The 16,045-nt window shown below is 48.4% G+C and overlaps 3 protein-coding genes across 3 annotated transcripts in view; 2 read left to right on the forward strand and 1 right to left on the reverse strand.

Annotated features, from left to right (window-relative positions):
- Nucleotides 1-6,346, reverse strand: part of LOC118081505 (uncharacterized) — a 29,996-nt gene extending 23,650 nt beyond the window's left edge. Inside the window, 4 exon segments of the mRNA XM_088662565.1 lie at nt 365-491; nt 2,933-3,018; nt 3,562-3,691; nt 4,805-6,346. Of these exon segments, the coding sequence (XP_088518691.1) occupies nt 365-491; nt 2,933-3,018; nt 3,562-3,691; nt 4,805-5,221 (760 nt within the window). The 5' untranslated portion in view covers nt 5,222-6,346.
- LOC132591242 (uncharacterized) overlaps nt 1-16,045 on the forward strand; it is an 80,269-nt gene that overhangs the window by 16,274 nt on the left and 47,950 nt on the right.
- Nucleotides 1-16,045, forward strand: part of LOC148687217 (uncharacterized) — a 36,792-nt gene that overhangs the window by 16,252 nt on the left and 4,495 nt on the right. Inside the window, exons 2-5 of the mRNA XM_088663901.1 lie at nt 9,741-10,327; nt 10,924-11,053; nt 12,740-12,816; nt 13,967-14,081. Coding sequence (XP_088520027.1) covers nt 9,911-10,327; nt 10,924-11,053; nt 12,740-12,816; nt 13,967-14,081 — 739 coding nt within the window. The 5' untranslated portion in view covers nt 9,741-9,910. The remainder of the gene's footprint in view (nt 1-9,740; nt 10,328-10,923; nt 11,054-12,739; nt 12,817-13,966; nt 14,082-16,045) is intronic.

Here is a 16,045-nt window from a genome sequence, read left to right on the forward strand (position 1 = left end):
CCTGCTAAATCTGAGGTTGGCTTCTGTATATGCTACAGTCTCAGGACAGCTCCACCTCCCACTTGCTGTTGTTGGGAGAAATTTTAAAAAGAGGTTCCTAGACTGGGGGTATCCCTCTCAGAAACCCGAGAGGACACTTGATATGGTTAGTCAGCAGTCAAAGAAGCTTCCTTCAAAAAACTGAAGTCTTGCCCAAATGAAGATAACAAAAAGGAACTCAAATTCTGGTAACGAAGAGGGCAAGCAAACACCAAAGGATGCTACAGAAGACTTTCTATGAGCTTCTGGTCCGGGATAGCCTGTCAACTGTTGACCATCTCTGCACTGCACAGTTTCTTTTAACAAGGGAAGAGGGGGTCCTTACCCAGAGAGACCAAGTTCCCATAATTCTCCACCGTGACCTCCCACTGCAGGGCCCTTTGGCCTGGATCCAGCAGAGCCCACTCCTCCTCCGTGAAAAACACAGCCACCTCCTCAAAAGTCAGTGGGTCCTGGGGAGAAAAAAAGGGTTAGAAAATATTTGCTCCTCAAGACTGACGTAAAGAGAACTGTGATTCTGGCATTGCATGACTCAATGACCTGTTGGGTTGCTGGGTTTCTGCGGGCAGAACTCCAGTGAAGCAATAAGAGCACATCGTAGAATCATGGCCTCATAGAATTGTAGAGTTGAATGGGACCTCCCCAAGGGGTCCTCTAGTCCAGGAATCTCAACTTAAGCTTCCATGACTGAGGGTCAACCTCCAATATGGAGGTTTAAAAGTATTCACTGAATGTTGCCTCCACACACGTAGTAATATATGTTCCATGTTTCACGTATAGGTAAAATTACAGGTAGGTAGCCGTGTTGTTCTGACGTAGTCAAAACAAAATAAAAAAATTCCTTCCAGTAGCACCTTAGAGACCAGCTAAGTTTGTCATTGGTATGAAAGCTCATATCAATGACAAACTTATTTGGTCTCTAAGGTGCTACTGGAAGGATTTTTTTTTATTTTGTTTCATATAGGTAAAAGTAAAGGCCCCCCGGGTGGTTAAGTCCAGTCAAAGGCGACTATGGTGTTGCAGTGCTCATCTCGCTTTCAGGCCGAGGGAGTTGGCATTCGTCCACAGACAGTTTTCCAGGTCATGTGGCCAGCATGACCAAACTGCTACTGGCACAGGTAGGACCGTGACAAGTGCCAGAGTGCATGGAAATGCCGTTTACCTTCCTGCCGTTTACCTTCCTTCCTGTTTTCGAACTCCTAGGTTGGCAGGAGCTGAGACAGAGCAACGGGAGCTCACCCCGTTGCGGGGATTCGAACCACCGACCTTCCAATCAGCAAGCCCAAGAGGCTCAGTGGTTCACCACAGCGCCACCCTGGTGCTTTCTTTCATGTATAAAATGAGATGGTATCTCTAAGCTTCTAAACAGTTCTTAAAGCCCAACAGTTTGCTCTTGAGTCTCTCTCTGTGACTCTTACTCAAATCTCTCTCGAAGCAAGGACTTCTTGGTCTCCTCTCTTTCTTATAACATTCCTGTTCAGTGGTTTGTTTGCACCTTCACACACACACAGAGAGAGAGAGAGAGAGAGAGAGAGCACTTCTCTCTGAACACAGAACTGAGAAAAATGTGGGGTGACTGTGGGAAACACACGGTAAGTTCTATAACCAGGGTGTCTCTGGGCCTCGAATTAAGACTCATGCAAATAATAATATTTAGAACTTACTCGACTCCAGTCTGCTCATTTATGAAAGGACTATCTAAGACAGCTAGTTGCTGGAGATGTGACAGGGATTAAGCTTCTCTAAAACATATGTTTATACAATGTCCTAAGGGACGCGGGTGGCGCTGTGGTCTAAACCACAGAGCCTTGGGCTTGCCAATCAGAAGGTCGGCAGTTCGAATCCCCGCGCACGGGGTGCAGGGCCGTCTCTAGGCCCGGGTCCGGTGGCACGGGGCACCAGGGCGCCAGGCTTCCAAGGGCGGCGCTGCGCCCGCTGAGAAGCGCAGCAGAGGCCGCCCCAGATGCAGCCCTAGGCGCGCCTCTCAGCTGTTCAGGCCGCTCTCCAGAGGCACGCGGGCCTGGGGCCGCCTCCGCCATGCACAGGGGCATCGCAACAGGGGGCGGCCAGGCTGGATGGCGCAGGGTGCCGGCCCTGCAGGCGGCAGCCGCACTGCGCCCGCCCGTCGCACCAGTAAACGGGGCGGGGGGCTGCCGGAGGGATCCGTCGCGCCAGGGCGCCAGGCATGCTTAAGACGGCCCTGACGGGGTGAGCTCCCATTGTTCGGTCCCAGCTTCTGCCCACCTACCAAGTCAAAAGCACATCAAGTGCAAGTAGATAAATAGGTACCGCTCCGGCGGGAAAGTAAACGGTCTTTCCATACACTACTCTGGTTCGCCAGAAGCATCTTAGTCCTGCTGGCCACATGACCCAGAAGCTGTCTGCGGACAAACGCCGGCTCCCTTGGCCTATAGAGCGAGATGAGATAATGGTCAGGGGTAACTTTACCTTTACAATGTCCTACGTTGAAAAACATTTGTCAGAAGGTAATAGAGATAATCGACATGACTGTACAGGAAAATGTCATTTTGAGTGATATACCCAACACATGGAATCTAAAAAAGGGGCAATATGAACAGACTCCTCGCTCTCACTGCCACAAAAAGGCTGGTGTTGATGAACTGGAAAAAATTAAAATCCAGCTCCCTTTAACGGTTGGATTGAAGATTCATTTGTATAAATACCATATTAGTTTAAGGTCTGGTTAGCTACACTAACAATTCCCCCCCCCCCAGCCCTTTTTGTAATGTACACTACTTCTTCGTGTCTTATCATATGACTCTTGTGCAATTCTCTGAAGGAAGTGGAGATCCTTGGAAAGGGATCAAGGAGCAGATCCTTTCAAGTACCAGCTAACACCACTTCCCAGATCCCAGGTTTTTCCATCTCCTACCTGACCAGGCAACTGAAAGAACACCTTTTCTTCTTTGTCACACAGTAAGGAAAGGCTGGGGTGATCTGGCAGAGGAGTTTGGCTGCCTATGAGCAAAAGAAAAGGAAGAAGGAGGGATTCTTCTCCTGCCACCTGCCCTGGGTCGCAGCCCAAACTGCCTGGGTATACTTGGGGATCAGGGTGGATTTGATTTAAACCAAATCAATTTAAATCACGATTTAAATCACTAATCAGTAAGACAAGACTTGATTTAAATCTTTTTTTTAAAAAACCCACTCATTCTTCCTGGTATAATATTAATATTTACAACCAGAAGAAGGTTTTGTTTTTGGAATAATACATTTCCAGAGCAGTTTTTACAGTTATATCAAAAATTACTGAATTGTTTATACTATTAAAAATACATAGAGTGATATGAAATTATTGTGTGGTTTAATAAGCTAACTCTTTATAATCGGGCAATTTCATTGGTTAGATTACGTTATACATGGTTCTGAAGACAGTTCATAAACTTCAGCTAGAGCAGAATTTGCCATTTACTCATGGAGGCAAGACGGTTTGGGCATATAACACACACACACCCAAGAGACCGTGATCAAACCAAAAACCCACTCCCAATTCTTCCTCACCCAGCGAAGGGGAAGCATCCATTCCACTGCCCTCCGGAACGGCTCTCCAGAACAGTTGCCTGCTCATGGTGGCCGGCGGGACCTTCTCTGTCCCGTAAAATGGAAGGCCCCCATTTTTCAGCCTCTGGATCTGAAATAAAAATGGGGAGCTCTGATTTCATCATGGGGGACATACCAAACATTTGCACATTCTATTCTCCCCTTGGGGAGTTTAGCTCTTACAATGAATTCATACCAAAATAGCTGGGAAAGAGATTTCAGATGGGGAAACTCCACTGGACTGTCGGCATAAAAAAGTGTAATACTGTACTTTGATTTTGGTGTGGAAATTTTGATTCTGGTGTGGAAATTTGCTCCTTTTTTCATTTGGCATCTGTTATTAAACTTTATTTTATTTTATTGTAACAGATTAATGGGGCGGGGGGGGGGAGAATTCCAGGGGGTTGGATTAGATCAGGCATCCCCAATTTTAACCCTCCAGATGTTTTGGGACCACAATTCCCATCATCCCTGACCACTGGTTCTGTTAGCTAGGGATCATGGGAGTTGTAGGCCAAAAACATCTGGAGGGCCGAGTTTGCCTATGCCTGATGACTCTTTGGCAGGGTGGATTTGATTTAAATCAAATGGATTTAAATCACTAGTCAGTAAGACTTGATTTAAATCATTATTATTTTTTACAAAAAGACTCATTCTTGCTGGTATAATCTTAATATTTACAACCAGGTGAAGGTTTCGTTTTTGGAATAATAAATTTTCAGAATAGTTTTTACAGTTATATCAAAAATTACCTATTTGGTTAATTCTATTAGAAATACATAGAGAGATGATTATGAAATTATTGTGATGTTTAATAAGTTAACTGTTTATATTTGGACAACTTTTCTGCTGCACTTAATAACAATTTAAACAATTTATTTAACTAAACTATTAAACTATATTTAACTAAAACAATAACATTATGGCATGTTAACTGATGTGGTTAAAAAAAATTAAAAAAAACTTAGACTGAGTTTTAGCACACATGCAAAACTTAAAAAAAATCGTTATTTCCTGATGAATAGCCTTTGGACTATGATGTAATTTAAATAGAAAACTATCTTTAGAAAGATTTTTGCTCCAAAATGATTTTAATTTGAAAATCTGATTTAAATAAAAAAATCTGATTTTTTATCATTGATTTTTATCCACCCTGCTATTTGGCTCCTTCCCAACTCCAATGATTTAAAGAAAGCGCTCTCACCTGCTCCTTTTCTTCCTGCCTCTTCTCTTCCACCTGGCTCAGGAGGAAGCCTTCGGCCAGGGCCACTGCCTGGGAACTGGTCTCTGCTCCGCACTCCCTGACCCAGCTCTCCATCTCCGGGGGGAGGATAGTCAGGAACTGCTCCAAGATCACCAGGTCCAGCATCTGGGCCTTGGTGTGCTTTTCTGGCTTCAGCCACTGGCGGTAAAGGTGGTGGAGGCGGCTGCAGACCTCGCGGGGGCCCTCGGCCTCCTGGTAGCAAAACGCCCGGAAGTGTTGGCGCTGGACGTCTGAGCTGGCATTGCCCTCGCCCAGGATCTGCTGGACGTTCCTTTCCCAGACCTCCCCAGTACTCCCAGTCTGGGTGACATGGGGGTCCTTTCCTCCCCAGGAAGCCGCTGAGTCTGGCGTTTCCATCTCCCAAAGTTCCCCCAAGGAATCCAAGGATTGCCTTCCGCCACGGACAATTTTGTTCCCAAAACAAAGGCTGCCGGAATTTGATTGGCGTTGGAGGGAAGGGAATCGATGTCTGGCAAAGTTTGCAAGCCCCCCTCTTGCTCACACCTAAGGGAAAGATGCTTTGCTAGGAGCAAGGGTTGACCCTGGCTGGGACCTGTAAAAGACGGCAGAGACTTATAAGCAGCCGAGAGACATGGGGGAGCAGCGGAGGCAGTGTGGTGTAGTGGACTTCTTGGACATGGGAGACGAAGAAGAAGAAGAAGAAGAAGAAGAAGAAGAAGAAGAAGAAGAAGAAGAAGAAGAAGAAGAAGAAGAAGAAGAAGAAGAATTTACTATTTATACCCCATCCATCTGGCTGGATTTCCCCAGCCACTCTGGGCAGCTCCCGACGGAATACTAAAAACGATAAAACATCAATCCTTAAAAACTTCCCTAGACAGCGCTGCCTTCAGATGTCTTTTAAAAAATCAGATAGTTGTTTTTTTCCTTGACATCTGGTGGGAGGGCGTTCCACAGAGTGGGTGCCACCACAGAGAAGGCCCTCTGCCTGGTCCCCTACAACCTCACTTCTCGAAGTGAGGGAACTACCATAGAATAGAATCATAGAGTTGGAAGAGACCACAAGGGTCATCCAGTCCAACCCCCTGCCAAGCAGGAAACACCATCAAAGCATTCCTGACAGATGGCTGTCAAGCCTCCGCTTAATAGAATCATAGAAAGACCCTCGGCGCGAGATCTCAGTTTCTGGACTCGTATACTGAGTATACGATGGATCAGGCCAGTGGACAACAAGATTCCTGTGGGGATCTTGAAAGCGGGATCTGAGCACAAGAGTCCTCTCCCCTCCTGTGATTTCCAGCAACTGGTAATCTGAATTATTGCTGCCTCCCAATTGCTCACTTCAAAGGCTTTGCATGTCAAGGAGGAAGTTCCAGGTCCTGCAAGAGAACCTCCCTCCACCACCCCTCTTCAAAAATTATTATTCTTACATTCTCCGCCAGGACAACCCTGTTTTCTTTGTCTTTCAGGGCCTGGTGACCTTTGAGGAGGTGGTTGTGCAGCCACTTAGGTTAACTCTCCCCAACCTCAGTTGCATTTGCGCCCCCCCCTGTGCCCCCCCTTGGAGGAAGAGACAGCAGGGGCTGTTGGATCATATTCCCCCCCCCACAAACAATCGATTGATTGAGTGATTGATTGAAGCGGAGATTATATTTCTACTCACAAGAGTTTCAGGAGCTGTCGCGAACAAGGAAAAAGGACTTAGAAAGGAACTTGGCAGGAGAATATCTCCCTTTGGAGAGATTTCATTCCCTGGTTCTGCTTCCTCGCCTCCTCCTTCCTACAAGGCAGCGAGAAGAGGGAGGGAAGCTGCTAAGCCCCGCCCACATGGGAAACTTGAGCTCAGGGCTCGGGTTAACCCTTCCGTGCCCGCAAAGTGAGTCAGCAGCTGCCTACTGCAATAGCGCCCTGATTATTTTGCGGGGGAGGGGGGGGGAGATCCCAGGCGGCTCGTTTGATGCTCTGTGCTCCTCCTCCCTTCCTCCGGTGGTGCCACCCCCCCTCCTCCTTGCACGCCGCTCCAGGAACCCAGCCTCGCTCGCTTTAACCCCTTCCTCGCCGCGGACCCACACAGAGAGGGCCTCCCTCCTCATCGCCCCCCACCCAGCCACCCACCCCCGGTATCCCTTTGCAAAAGCCCGGAAAACAGCCGCGCTTGCAAGAGGACTTTGCAGCTGGGGGCGCAGAGGGGCTCTCCTTCTCTTCATTCCCTTGCGCCTTTGGGGGTGCGGGGTTAAAGACCCCCCTAGAGTGATCTCCCCCTGCATCAGATCACTTCCAGCTCGCACCCCCTCCGCTCCCAGGCATTGTTTGGGAAGGTGAGGAGGGTTTGCGCTCCCGGGTGAGTGTGGGGTGGAGGTGGTAGGGGGGTCTGGAGGGGAGGGGTGCATCCCAGGAGTCTTGCATGCAGAAGTCCGCCCCCCCTCTTTCTCTGCCTGCTGCCACCCCCCATGCCAAGCTAAGGTCCACCGCGGCTGCAAAACGCAGACTGGGACTTTTTCGATAGAAGAGGCGAGGAGAGATGCCCCCTTTTGGAGCTGAAGCAGCAGAGATGGGAGATCGTCGTTGAGCCGTTTGGTCCTCGCGGTGCAATTAGGATCATAGACTTGCTGCGTTGGAAGGGACCTCGCGGGTCATCCAGTCTAACCCTCTGCAGCGCTGGCGTCATAAGAAAGGGGGCCCTGGCTGAAGTAGGGGAGATCGCCTGCTTGGCGTGCAGAAGGTTCCCAGGTTCAATCCCTGGTGACCTTTCTAGGTAGGGCTGGGGTGGGGGGAGCCCCGAGTCTGAAACCCAGGAAAGCTGCTGCTGCCAGTCAGTGTGGGCAATTCTGAGTTCAAGGCACCTTGGTGCTCTGGGCTGAGTACATAAGGGAGCTCGAGCTCCCTGTGTGCCGTCCCAGGATAAATGGGTTGCTAGCTATAGGGTGACGGCAGGCCTGCACTCTGGCAGACCGGTGGAACCAAATCCAGGGAAACAATGCCCTCCTTGGACTCTGCAGAGCTTTTGAGTTACGCAGGGCTCCTCATCAGGCTGGACATCTTAAAGAAATAGTCTTTCCTCTTCTGCATCACACATCCGTCTTCGGATAGACGCCTCTTCCAGTTCTCTCCATGGTTCTCTGCTGTTTGCTTCCTGTACCCATGTGGGCCTTGCTGCTGAAATAAATTAACGAATGATAAATAGATTATATGCATGCATTGGACACTTCAGCTTTCAAGTCTAATGAAGTGGGGGTTTTTCTTTTCGTCATGATCTGAGTTTTTGCAAACTTGTTTTATTATTCCTCTGGTTGATTTTCTCTTCCCTGTTCTTTGTCCTAAATTGACGTATCCTTTGACTTGCTCTGTTTCTTTTTTTTCTCTAATTGTATATATCATTCTCTTCTTCAACCATTACTTTAGCCTTAGCTACCTTCAGTCCAACCTCTCCTGATTCCCCATTTAGTTCTTTCAGGTTTGGTGCTCGAATCCTGCCTAAGATCTTCCCTTTGGTTGGACTCTGTGAAAATAGACTGCTGGACTAAATTAGAGCCCCTTTGGTCTGATCCGGCTCAGGAATCCTCTTGTGTTCATTTCTTGCCATTCTGGTCAAATTTTAGCTATTAACAGCTACATCAGACAACAACGACGAAGGGAATATTTCTGACTGAGGAGGACACAGGCAGAGAGCCTTCTCGGTGGTGGCTCCCGCCCTGTGGAACGCCTTCCCATCAGATGTCAAGGAAATAAACAACTATCTGACTTTTAGAGGACATCTGAAGGCAGCCCTGTTTAGGGAAGTTTTTAATGCTTGATGTTTTATTCCATTTTTAATATTCTGTTGCGGGCCACACAGAGTGACTGGGGAAACCCAGCAAGATGGGCGTGGTATAAATAAGTAAATAAATATTCTAGTTACAGGTAGGTAGCCGTGTTGGTCTGCCGTAGTCGAAAGAAAATACCCCCCCCCCTTCCAGTAGCACCTTAGAGACCAACTAAGTTTGTCATTGGTATGAGCTTTTATGTGCATGCTTTCGAGACTAAGTTATTATTACTGTATTTTTGTTGTTGTTTAGTTGTTTAGTCGTGTCCGACTCTTCGTGACCCCATGGACCATAGCACGCCAGGCACTCCTTTCTTGCACTGCCTCCCGCAGTTTGGTCAAACTCATGTTCGTAGCTTCGAGAACACTGTCCAACCATCTCGTCCTCTGTCGTCCCCTTCTCCTTGTGCCCTCCATCTTTCCCAACATGAGGGTCTTTTCCAGGGAGTCTTCTCTTCTCATGAGGTGGCCAAAATATTGGAGCCTCAGCTTCACGATCTGTCCTTCCAGTGAGCACTCGGGGCTGATTTCCTTCAGAATGGATAGGTTTGATCTTCTTGCAGTCCATGGGACTCTCAAGAGTCTCCTCCAGCAACACAATTCAAAAGCATCAATTCTTCGGCGATCAGCCTTCTTTATGGTCCAGCTCTCACTTCCATACATCACTACTGGGGAAACCATAGCTTTAACTATACGGACCTTTGTCGGCAAGGTGATGTCTCTGCTTTTTAAGATGCTGTCTAGGTTTGTCATTGCTTTTCTCCCAAGAAGCAGGCGTCTTTTAATTTCGTGACTGCTGTCACCATCTGCAGTGATCAAGGAGCCCAAGAAAGTAAAATCTCTCACTGTCTCCATTTCTTCCCCTTCTATTTGCCAGGAGGTGATGGGACCAGTGGCCATGATCTTGGTTTTTTTGATGTTGAGCTTCAGACCACATTTTGCGCTCTCCTCTTTCACCCTCATTAAAAGGTTCTTTAATTCATCCTCACTTTCTGCCATCAAGGTTGTGTCATCAGCAGATCTGAGGTTGTTGATATTTCTTCCGGCAATCTTAATATTATTATACTATATTATATTATATTATATGTGATTTCCTTGTCCCCCCCCCCCTTTCAGGTAGAAACGCACTCCTTTCGTCTGTGAAGTATTTCCCAGAGAAATCTGTTTGGAACAGACCGCCTTGTAAAGCCAGCCATTAACCCCCTTGCATCCTCCTGGCCTTGGGAATGAAAAGAACCTTTTGTGCATGAAGGTATTTGAGGGATCTTTCTGAGCACAGAGAGAAAATGGAGGTGCCAGGAATCTCCCCGGGCAACGAAGCAGCAGGAAAGGACCCTCGGGCCACCCAGGCTGGAAGCAGCGGGGCATTATGGGAGAAAACAGGGCAGAAGACCCTAGGTGGAAGAAATGCCCACCTAGATGCTCAACACTTCAATGAGTTTTGCTACCGGGAAGCCGAGGGTCCCAGAGAGATCTGCAGCCGCCTCCATCACTTTTACCGTCTGTGGCTGAAGCCGGAAAGGCACACGAAGGCCCAGATGCTGGACCTAGTGGTCCTGGAACAGTTCCTGGCTGTCCTCCCCCCGGAGATGGAGAGCTGGGTCAGGGAGTGCGGAGCAGAGACCAGTTCCCAGGCAGTGGCCCTGGCAGAAGGCTTCCTCCTGAGCCAGGCAGAGGGGAAGAAGCAGGGAGAGGAGAAGCAGGTGAGAGGGTTAAATCTTGGTAGTTGCCAATGGCAGATGGATCGAAGGGTCTGGTATAGGGGGGGCATTCCAGGAGATATTGGGGTCCCGGCCCTTTATAGGTCCCAAGCCAGCACTTGGAATTGGGCTCAGATACGGACAGACAACCACAAAGATTTAGACATCTCTGTGGGTTCAAGGTAGGAGGTAAAGGGACCCCTGACCATTAGGTCCAGTCGTGACCAACTCTGGGGTTGCGCGCTCATCTCGCATTATTGGCCGAGGGAGCCGGCATATAGCTTCCAGGTCATGTGGCCAACATGACAAAGCCGCTTCTGGCAAACCAGAGCAGCACATGGAAACGCCATTTACCTTCCCGCTATAGCGGTTCCTATTTATCTACTTGCATTTTGATGTGCTTTCGAACTGCTAGGTTGGCAGGAGCAGGGACCAAGCAACGAGAGCTCACCCCGTCGCAGGGATTCGAACCGCCGACCTTCTGATCAGCAAGCCCTAGGCTCAGTGGTTTAGCCCACAGCGCCACCTGGGTCCCAAGGTAGGAGGCTTAGAAGCAAAGCTCCTCACCTGCATCTTCTCTGCCTGGGGTTCCTTTTCAGGTGGACGGGACTTTGGCCATAGCAGCCATGACAGATTTCTCTGGGGTAGAAGAAACCCAATCGGACACTGGCCTGAGGTCAGTGTTAGGGGGGACCCAGCAGAAGGTTGATGGAGGGACTTTCTTTCCAGGTAAGAATCAAGGGAACATATTTAAAGTTGGCCAGAGGGGTGGGATTGGGGAGGGAGTTAGGTGAGGTGGCTGCACGGCTAGATGACCCTTGTGGTCCCTTCCATCCCTACGATTCTATTACTGTATGCTCTCTCTATTTTGTGTTTTTGTCCCTTTTTTAAAATGCTGCAACCCCCCTCCCCCCGATATCTACAAATGAAGTGTGTTAATACAAATTTGATAAACAGTAATTTTGAAAAATAGTTTTTTGGTGGATGGCAGTTATATAAATCTCATAAATTAAAAATGAATAAAAGTGTTTTTTTAATAATGTAGCATTTCATTTCATGGATCGAAATCAGCCCCGCCCCCGCCCCCCTGCCCCGGCTCTTATTTTTTGGGGACTTTGGGCTCACATATTTTATTTTAAAAGTTAATAAGCTGCTTCCCAGCCTGAGGCCATCAGAGCCATGTACAAGGTAAAATTAAGTACACAAAAACTATTGAGAGCAATTAAAACTGTTCTTACAGGATTACAGTTAATGTCCATAAATGACCAGGAGGGTCACTCCTCAGGGAAACCCTTCTTGTTGTTTAGTCGTTTAGTCGTGTCCAACTCTTCGTGACCCCATGGACCATAGCACGCCAGGCACTCAAAGCCGAAAGGTCGCTCAGTTGCGGATATGCCTGGAAGCGAAAGGAAAGTCCGATGCTGTAAAGAAAAATATTGCATAGGAACCTGGAATGTAAGAACCATGGATGGAGGTAAACTCTTCTTAAACCACAACAAAATACTCTTCGGGATGCAGAACCTCAACATCATGGACTTGTATTGGGTGCTAATCCTACTCAGAGTTGACCCATTGAAGTTCATGGACCCAACCTAAAGTGCTACGATACCACTTTGCACAGTCATGGCTTCCCTCAAAGAATTATGGGAACTGTAGTTCACTACGGTGCTAAGATTGGTTCGGAGATTCCCCCTTCCCCTCACGGAGCTACGATTCCCAGAGTGGTTTAACATTCCATGCGTCTACACAGGGAACTTCGGGAATTGTAGTGCCGTGAGGGCGTCCTAACAACTCACAGCACCCTTCAGCTACAGTTCCCAGAACCCTTTGCGGGAAGCTGTTTAAAGCGGTGTAATGCCGCTCTCAACGTATATTGCAAATGTGGCTCAACTCGGATGCGTTAATTTCCTTCCTCTAAGTAGGATCAGCATTTTGGATCCAGCCCCATGATGCTGGGGGGGCTGACTTGCGGACACAGAGCAATGGATTCAAGCTACAAGAAAGAAGATTCCACCTAAACATTAGGAAGAACTTCCTGACAGTAAGAGCTGTTCGGCAGTGGAACTTGCTGCCAAGGAGTGTGGTGGAGTCTCCTTCTTTTGAGGTCTTTAAGCAGAGGCTTGACAGGCATATGTCAGGAATGCTTTGATGGTGTTTCCTGCTTGGCAGGGGGTTGGACTGGATAGCCCTCTTCCAACTCTATGATTCTATGACTTTGGCTAGCTCCTCATTCCAGAGGCCTGGAGGCGCAAGGCCTGAAATCTAAAGCAGCCATCTTGAACTAGGCACAAAGCAAGCGTGGAGACAGATTTTATTCCAGCCCACAAACTGACGTGCCAAATTTATGGATTTATTTATGTATTTTCTAGAAGAAAAAGACATGCGCCACATTTTCACATCCTTTCTCTTCCCCAGGTGTTGGGATGGCAAAAGGACTTCCTTCTCTTCCTGCCCAAGTGGAAATGGAAGTGGTACACTCTCCACCGGATCAGGTAATCATTGCAGAGATTTGTTTGTTTCATTCCATTTACAGGCGACCGCCCCACTTGCGCCGAGGTTCCGTTCCCAGGTACTGCGCATAGCATCAGCACGGTATATGCTCGGAGGCTAAGTTGGGTCAGAATCGAGTAGACTCTCCCAGAGTTAACGCTGAATACATTACTTCTGGACAATGAGCCACCGTAGCCGCTGAAGAGCCATGAAAACTTTTGTCCCGAGCTTTTTAGACTCATCTACACAGCGGGTGGCGCTGTGGTCTAAACCACTGAGCCTAGGGCTTGCCGATCAGAAGGTCGGTAGTTCGAATCCCCGCGATGGGGTGAGCTCCCGTTGCTCTGTCCCAGCTCCTGCAGACCTAGCATTTCTAAAGCACATCAAAGTATCAAGGTATCGCTCCAGCAGGAAGGTAAATGGCGTTTCTGTGTGCTGCTCTGGTTCGCCAGAAGCAGCTTTGTCATGCTGGCCACACGACCCGGAAGCTGTCTGCGGACAAATGCCAGCTCCCCTGGCCTATAGAGCGAGAGGAGCGCCACAACCCCAGAGTCGTCCACGACTGGACCTAACAGTCAGGGGTATCTTACCCATCAGAAACCAAAAGGGCACATTGGTTGCTAGATGTGAAATAGGTAAAAGGTAAAGGGACCCCTGACCATTAGGTCCAGTCGTGACCGACTCTGGAGTTGCGGCGCTCATCTCGCTTTACTGGCCGAGGGCGCCGGCGTACAGCTTCCAGATCATGTGGCCAGCATGACTAAGCCGCTTCTGGCGAACCAGAGCAGCACACGAAAACGTCGTTTACCGTCCCGCTGTAGCGGTACCTATTTATCTACATGCACTTTTGAGGTGCTTTTGAACTGCTAGGTTGGCAGGAGCTGGGACCGAGCAACGGGAGCTCACCCCGTCGTGGGGATTCGAACCGCCGACCTTCTGATCGGCAAGCTCTAGGCTCTGTGGTTTAACCCACAGCGCCACCTGCGTCCCCCCTGTGAAATAGTGAAATAGTTTGGCATTATTTTCAGCTCTCCTACCCCACTGTTTGAGGCACTGTTTGAGGAACCTCTTCTCCACTTTTTACTGTCTCTTCCCCCGCCCCTTGAATTCTTGCACTATCCAGTAGGACAACCTGTTTCCTTTGTATTTCAGGGCCCTATGACCTTTGAGGAGGTGGCTGTGCATTTCACGGAGGAGGAATGGGCTCTGCTGGATCCGGCCCAGAGAGCTCTGCACAGGGAAGTCATGGAGGAGAATTACTCTCTGTGTAAGGCTCACTGCTCTCCCCTGGCAGACAGACACAGAAAAGAGGAATTTCAGCAACTCTTTTCTTGCTTCATTCATTGCACTGTTTGAGCAGAACGACAGCAGCATCCTCTATTTTTATTTTAAATTAAGATACTTATGCAACTGACCACAGTACCCCATGCGCTTGGTTACTTCCTAATAATAATAATAATAATAATAATAATAATAATAATAATATATTATTTATACCCCGCCCATATGGCTGGGTTTCCCCAGCCACTCTGGGCGGCTTCCAACCGAATATTAGAATAATAGAATCATAGAGTTGGAAGAGACCACTAGGGCCATCCAGTCCAACCCCCTGCCAAGCAGGAAACACCATCAAAGCATTCCTGACAGATGGCTGTCAAGCCTCTGCTTAAAGACCTCCAAAGAAGAAGACTCCACCACACTCCTTGGCAGCAAATTCCACTGCCGAACAGCTCTTACTGTCAGGAAGTTTTTCCTAATGTTTAGGTGGAATCTTCTTTCTTGTAGTTTGAATCCGTTGCTCCGTGTCCGCTTCTCTGGAGCAGCAGAAAACAACCTTTCTCCCTCCTCTATATGACATCCTTTTATATATTTAAACATGGCTATCATATCACCCCTTAACCTTCTCTTCTCCAGGCTAAACATACCCAGCTCCCTAAGCCGTTCCTCATAAGGCATCGTTTCCAGGCCTTTGACCATTTTGGTTGCCCTCTTCTGGACACGTTCCAGCTTATCAGTATCCTTCTTGAACTGCGGTGCCCAGAACTGGACACAGTACTCCAGGTGAGGTCTGACCAGAGCAGAATACAGTATTAAAAACAGTACAGCATCAAACATTAAAAACATCCCTAAACAGGGCCGCCTTCAGTTGTCTTCTAAAAGTAAAATAGTTACTTATTGCCTTGACATCTGCTGGGAGGACGTTCCACAGGGCGGGTGCCACTACCGAGAAGGCCCTCTGCCTGGTTCCCTGTAACCTCACTTCTCGCAATGAGGGAACTGCCAGAAGGCCCTCGGTGCTGGATCTCAGTGTCCGGGCTGAACGGTGGGGGTGGAGACGCTCCTTCAGGTATACAGGACTGAAACCGTTTAGGGCTTTAAAGGTCAGGACCAACCCTTTGAATTGTCCTCGGAAACGTACTGGATTAGTGCAATGTGATTTACAGAGGGCTGCTCTTGAAGATGACTCATAGACTTCACTTGGCCCCAAATACAGCAGCCAGATTACTGTTTGGGGTTACCTGCAGATAACCAATGAGCCTATTGGGCTTCCTGATCAGAAGGTCGGTTCAAATCCACACGATGGAGTGAGCTCCCATTGCTCTGTCCCAGCTCCTGCCAACCTAGCAGTTCAAAAGCACGGCAGTGCAAGTAGATAAATAGGTACCACTGTGGCGGGAAGGTAAACGGCGTTCCCGTGCTCTCTGGTTTCCGTCACAGTGTCCTGTTGCGCCAGAAGCAGTTTAGTCATGCTGGCCACATGACCCGGAAAGCTGTCTGTGGACAAACGCCAGCTCCCTTGGCCTGAAGCGAGATGAGCGCTGCAATCCCATAGTCGCCTTTGACTGGACTCAACCGTCCAGGGGTCCTTTATCATTTTCCTTACCTGCTGATCTCATATAACCCCTCTTTTAAAACAGCTGTATTCGTGACCAGTTCATTTCTGGGTCTATTTCAAGGTCCTCGTGTTAGTGTTTATAAGCCCTAAACCAGGGTCTCCAAACTAAGGCCCGGGGACCGGATGCGGCCCAATCGCCTTCTAAATCCGGCCCGCAGACAGTCCGGGAATCAGCATGTTTTCACATGAGTAGAATGTGTCCTTTTATTTAAAATGCATCTCTGGGTTATTTGTGGGGCCTGCCTGGTGTTTTTACACGAGTAGAGTGTGTCCTTTTATTTAAAATGCATCTCTGGGTTATTTGTGGGGCATAGGAATTCAATCATATTTTTTCC

This window comes from Zootoca vivipara, chromosome 2, assembly GCF_965207765.1.
Source record: "Zootoca vivipara chromosome 2, rZooViv2.hap1.1, whole genome shotgun sequence".
NCBI classification, from domain to species: Eukaryota; Metazoa; Chordata; class Lepidosauria; order Squamata; family Lacertidae; genus Zootoca; species Zootoca vivipara.